At 34.5% G+C, this 6,000-nt stretch overlaps 1 protein-coding gene across 1 annotated transcript in view; it reads left to right on the top strand.

Moving 5' to 3' along the window:
• Window positions 1–224: 224 nt before the first annotated feature.
• Window positions 225–6,000, top strand: part of LOC129221963 (outer mitochondrial transmembrane helix translocase-like) — a 37,576-nt gene continuing 31,800 nt past the window's right edge. Inside the window, exons 1-2 of the mRNA XM_054856362.1 lie at window positions 225–487; window positions 924–965. Of these exons, the coding sequence (XP_054712337.1) occupies window positions 326–487; window positions 924–965 (204 nt within the window). The 5' untranslated portion in view covers window positions 225–325. The remainder of the gene's footprint in view (window positions 488–923; window positions 966–6,000) is intronic.

The following is a 6,000-nucleotide window of genomic DNA, read 5'->3' as shown; positions in this document are numbered from 1 at the left end:
TGCCAGATTCCTTTCTTAAATCTTAGTTTATTTTAATTTTTAATAATGTTACTAAATAAGATAAAAACAATCCTTTCAACCCCAATATAAGTTCCAGAAAACATTAAATTCTGAAAATCACGGTGTTTATGCTCTTGTTATATAATTTCAATGTTTTTAACGTAAAAAAAACTCGTTCTAACGGCATGTTAACTTCAACTTCAACTTCAGTTTCGCTTTAGGGAATGACCAGGCCGCTGGTCAGACGTCGCAATTTTTTTCAAATTTTTGTATCCGGTAGTAAATTAGCTCTAGTTTTATTTATTTACATATTTATACCTTTAAAATGGCCGGTGATAAATTAATTACTTCCCAGATTAGTAGAAACGAAGTTATCGGTTTAGTATTTCGTTTGACATTGTTTGGTGCCCTTACATATTTCGGAGTTAAATGGATGGTAAAAGCCTTGGACCCTACTAGAAAACAAAAAGTTGAAGCACAAAAAAGGGTAAGACATCAAAATTTGAATATTTGATCTTTTGTGAATAAAATTGCTTTAGATATAAGTTTTTGGATAATTTTGTCTTTCCTAACATAAAGTCATCATAAAACATGTGCGTCAACATAAAAATAACATTTAGAAGAGCTTAATTAATACACGATATAGTTTTTACAATTAAAGTAGGTTTAGGGTTGCCCTATTGGTTTGCTTCAGTAAATTGCTGCACTGAATTAAGGTCAAATAGTGGTTTTAAAAAAAATAGGAAGGTTTTGTTTTGCAGTTATAGTTCTGTTATTGTTCAAAATTATTTTATGCCTCTGTTTGGGGATAATGCTGTGTCTCATTCTCGTTGTTATAAAAGTTTTCTCATTCTTGGTAATTTTATTTGAAATTTTACAAACATAAATACTGAGCTATAACATTTTTATTTTGTTCTTTACAGGCAGAGAGAATTCTAAATAGGATTGGTGTCAAAAATGTGACAGTGAGTATAATAATTGATTTTTATTTTTAAGTATAAAAATGTTTCAATTTATTTATTTTTGACACTTATTAAAAACCCAATTCTCTTGAGCATGAATAAACAGCCAATATACTGTTCGGGCAAAAACTGTTATAGGGCATTCCAAGGTATTTTTGACATTTGTGTTGAGTCCGTACAGGGCCGATCTTAGGGTGTCGGCCGCCCGCGTGCAATGACCTAATGTGCCGCCCCTCAAGAGTAATTTGCTTATTTTGACTAATCTTTAGCGTCCATATAAATCTTTCTTCAAATTTCTATACCGAGTTCTAATTTGAAAAAAAAAAAAACAGAAGAATCATGAACTTATAAGAAGGAAGAAAAGTTTTATACTAAGAAACTCTATAGGTACAATTTTTATCTTTGAAGAAAGTAATAGATGCCAAAATTTACTAGTCATAAAAACGCATTTTATAGTCTGTCTTGGGTGACATCAGAGGAAGGACGAGAGAGGGGGATTGCTTCCAGAAAATTATCGAAATTGGCTTATGAAAAATAGTTTTAGTTCATCTTTGGTTGTGTTCGGTTGTAAGGACAAAAGAGTCGGCTATATTCAAGGTGCATGGATAAATTTTCAAAATTGACGTCAAATATCGCAATTTTAGGAAGTTTCTCGAGACTTCAGGGGAAAGTAATGTTGAAGTTCTTTCCTAAAATTCTTTCAAAATTGAAATCAATTTGAAGCAAATTTTGGTGAGAGTAGCTTAGGAAGGATCGGCGCTCTTCTCAAAAATTCTCCGAAACTGAAGTTTTAAACACGCAATTTTTGGTTACCTTTGTTGACGTTACTAGAGAGAGGGAGATTTAATCATCTCCCATTGAAAGTTTTCGAAATTGAAGTTTAAAACGCAAATTTAGGCTGTCTTCGCTTACGATAGGGGATCTGGCGGCCATCCTCCGGGAGTTTCTGGCCACTATTGTTTCAAAAACCCATTTTTGGCTACATTTAAAAACGATAGGGGTAAGGTGAAAATGTTCTGAAATGAAATATTTTTCGGGACTAAAATCATTATGGGCTATTTTTGGAAAGGAAGGGTTTTGGGGCTCCCAAGCGGATATTTCTAAAAGCGCAATTATATACTATCTTTGGTGACGTTAACGAAACTAGGAAGTTTCGGCGTATCTTTCGGATGTTTTTCGATATTAATATATAAAAAATACAACTATTGACTTATGTCCACCTCACTTCGACCATTGATGGGTATGCCCTAGCTCCGTGAAAAGTTACACAAGCCAGGCAGCTCTAATCCGGATTTTCTTAGAAATTGAAGTCCCAAAATTGTAGTTTTGGCATTGTTTGAGAACGATGAAACTAAGAGCAGGCGGAGGTTCAGTGTACCCTCACGAACTGTTTTTTGAAACTGAAGTCAGTTTCAGGCTAGTTTAGACAGGAAAGGTTCTGTGGCTCCACAGAGCCGTCTACAAACGAAATTTTGAGGTGTATAATGATTGGGTTGGAGAAAAGGGGGATCCGGGGTCCTTCTCCAAAAGTTCTTGAAACTGATGTCTGAAAAACGCGATTTTTGTTTGTTTTTCAATACGTTAAGTGAGAGGGGGTGGGATTAGAGGCCTCTCTAAAGAGGCTAATTGAGACTGTCTCTGGTAGTAACGTTTGGGGATGGATTTCGGGGCCCTAAATCACAAAAATTTCGAAAAAGAAATTCGAAAAATGCCATTAAGAAATTTTTGATGACATTAGGAAAAGCTGTCCTTTGAAAACACATTTTAGATTTTAGAGCCAACATTTTTAGGCTATGTTTGATTAAGTTAAGGTGGAAGGGGTGAATCAGAGACTTAATTGGGTCCTTAAGATCGGCGGTTCAACCATCAAAATTTTCCGAAATTTAAGTCCTAGAAACGCAATTTTAAGCCTTCTTTAGTCTCATCAAGGAGGTCATGGCATCCTTTTGGATCTTCGTTTTGGAGCTACATTTAAATTTGCTTCCTGGTGCAAGAGCCCTGTCCTCCTACCTGATCAGAAATCGGGCAGTTCATTCGGGATCTTAATTAGAAAAAATGTCATTCAAATATGTTTGACTCTCAGGGGAGTCGCAATTTTGCACTTTCTCTTCAAGCATCCACGATTGTTGAACACAGAATTTGTTTTGTAGTAAGTTACCGCCCTAAAGCCAGGACTAAGGCAGAAATACTTAAAATACACCGCCAGCTCAGTTAACTGAGCTGGCCTTACCTTACCTTTGCCTTAAATACCTTAGCTTTGCCATCAATCTTTGAGTTGAACCGCACCATTGCTGCAGTCGCTCATCTGGTTTGCTAATTCTGCTTTAACTACCAGTTTGTTTGGCTCTCTTGGCTCCCTTAAGAGATTTTTCGCCTCCAGCTCATGTAATTCCTATTTCGGGCTGATGAGTGCTAAAAAGCATGTAACTGAGCTGGCGGTGTATTTTAAGTACAGAATTTATTGTTTGAAATGGTTGTGAGAGTACCTTATCAGTATAGCTTTTTTTTAAATATAAATAAAAGATGTCTTCATTGTTTAGGACTATAAAAGTTTGTGGGGTAAACATTAGTGGCTGTCCTCGGTGCTCCTTTTAGAAGGCTTTAGGAGGGGGGCCATTTCCCTCATTTCTCCTCCCCTGTATCCATGCCTGATTACCGGTTCTGTCACAAACTTTGCAATCAAATGAAGCATGTGTTTAAAGAGTAGATATTAATGGACAATAAACCAACAAAATGTTCCCTAACATTTTATTTTTCTTAAACTATGATAGTTGAACATTTAAAATTCAGCATATTTATTGACTTATTATGTCATCTTGTGAGAAATTCTTGAGGAATTTTGCTTGATTATAAGAACTATGTGATGCGACCCGCGGCCGCCCCTTTCTTTGGCCGCCCTTGTGCGGTGCACACCTGCTAGGAGTACACACCTGCTGAGTCCGTAACATGACCTTTTTTGCCATAACTTTTTAATTTACCGTTTGATTTGCAAATTATATTAATTTGAGCTGGTGTCTTGGTAGGAAATGATCAAAATAAAATAATATGCTAATCAAACAGTAAATTAAAAAGTTATGGCAAAAAAGGCCACGTTACGGACTCTACATAAATGTCAAAAATACCTTGGAATGCCCCTATAGCAAATATATTGTTATAATGAAGAGCCCAATATCTCCATTTTATATTAGTATGGGATTAAAGTATTTTTGCTGCAACAAAATTTAGCTAAAAGAAAATGGTTTCCCTGGTCCTTTCAACTTAGTTAAAATGGTATTTGACTGTATACTATACACTCTAAAAAAAATTATAAAACAGAAGAATAGGTCTGCGTTGTGCTGCAGATTCAGATCGTGCTTCAAACAAACATAGTCCGAAAAAATAAACGCATATATGGGTCATTCTCTAGAAATGTGGAATTTTCCGTCTGCAACCTCATAATTTTTTTTAATACTATTTATTTCTCACCTTCTACCGAACAAAATAACATGGATTTACCAGTGATGGACAATGCCTACTTTTGTCGACACTAAAAAGTCATTACCATCCACTGTCCCTCGACTCAATGTTTGTCTTTTGTGATCTAATTATGCTTCAAATAAAACTAAAAAGTGTCGTGAAAAATTATTTTCATAATTGCCTCACATAATCAACTTCAAAATAAAGTTTTTTTTTGTTTGATTGCCATTTTGAAATTTTTGTGGAACAATTTTGATTTCTCTCTGACATTTTGCATTATTACCATCCAACAGTTTTTACTCTTTCATAACCACTTGGTGGCGCTATTAACCCAAACAGTATTCAGGTTTAGTAGCAGCCACTTTAAGTTTGTTTGAAAAGCAAAAATTTACTGTGTGGAAATCTTCATGTGTCTTGCTTAGATGTGTAGATATCAAATTAAGTAGAACAATTTTTATTGCTGTCATTACTATCCATACCCATTGATAGTTATTTTAAACATTGTTATGTATTTTTGTTTTTTATTTGCTTACATTAGATAAACCTTTGATCAAAATTTGTAGAATGGTAGCTACAGTTTAGGGTGTAGGTAGTTATAGGTAGTTTAGTTCATGCCAGGTAAAATAAAGTGAAATATTACCACCCAGCACAAAGTATAAAGATTTGGATGGTAATGACAGACTGAGGATAGAATAAAATTATTTGCTTTGTTTTTTTAATTACATGCATTTTTACTTTCAAATTCAGTACATTAAATTGTTTTTAATATTTTAGATGCATAATTTTCTTAAACTTCCTTTTTTAAAATTATCTTATGTAATATGAGTACTTGTTGAGCAGTGGGATGCTGTTATTTTTAATGGTCAACGGTTCCCAGTTAGCTATCATTTTGTAAAGTACATTATATTTTAAATTGATTGGTTTTAAATGTAATCTAACTAATTCAGACCCTAATGTGCAGGTGTTGTTGATTCAAACCAAAGTAATAGTGTGAGAATCCACTTTATGTCCAGATCAAAAACAAGAAGTAATTTTGCTGGTCCACAGAAGAGGACAAGCACCAGATAGCCACAGAAGAGATTTTATACATTATTAATAGGCTTGCCAGACACCCTGGTTTTGACCGGAACAATCCGGGTTTTTAGACTAAATCCCGGTGTCCCGGTCAGTTTTTGTTCAAGTCCCGGGAAAAGGTTGAAAATAATTAACTATTACGAATCATTTAAAATTACTCATTTCTGTGCCTCAGAGCCAGACTTACGTAAGTCCAAAAATTGAGATTTTCTTTTTATTACTGCATTGTATGTAGAATCCTAGTCCACATCAAGCCATGCAAACGTAATTCTAAGGGGGAAAAAAATCCTCTGCAACTTTTTATCAGTGTTGAATGAGCACACGTCCTATCCTTGCATGTGCCAAACAAATGTTTTTCCTCCTAGCGATTATGTGACTTTATGTCAGTATGACTCTGATGTACAGATTTATAACTTTGACATTTAAAATTAATATCGGATTAGCTTGTGATGATTTTTACAACAAGATCAAAAGCACTTTCTAAAAAAATCCAAGCTAATTCAAAGAA

This window comes from Uloborus diversus, chromosome 5, assembly GCF_026930045.1.
Source record: "Uloborus diversus isolate 005 chromosome 5, Udiv.v.3.1, whole genome shotgun sequence".
NCBI classification, from domain to species: Eukaryota; Metazoa; Arthropoda; class Arachnida; order Araneae; family Uloboridae; genus Uloborus; species Uloborus diversus.
Note: the sequence above shows the minus strand (reverse complement) of the source record. Positions and strands in the feature narration are given on the sequence as shown.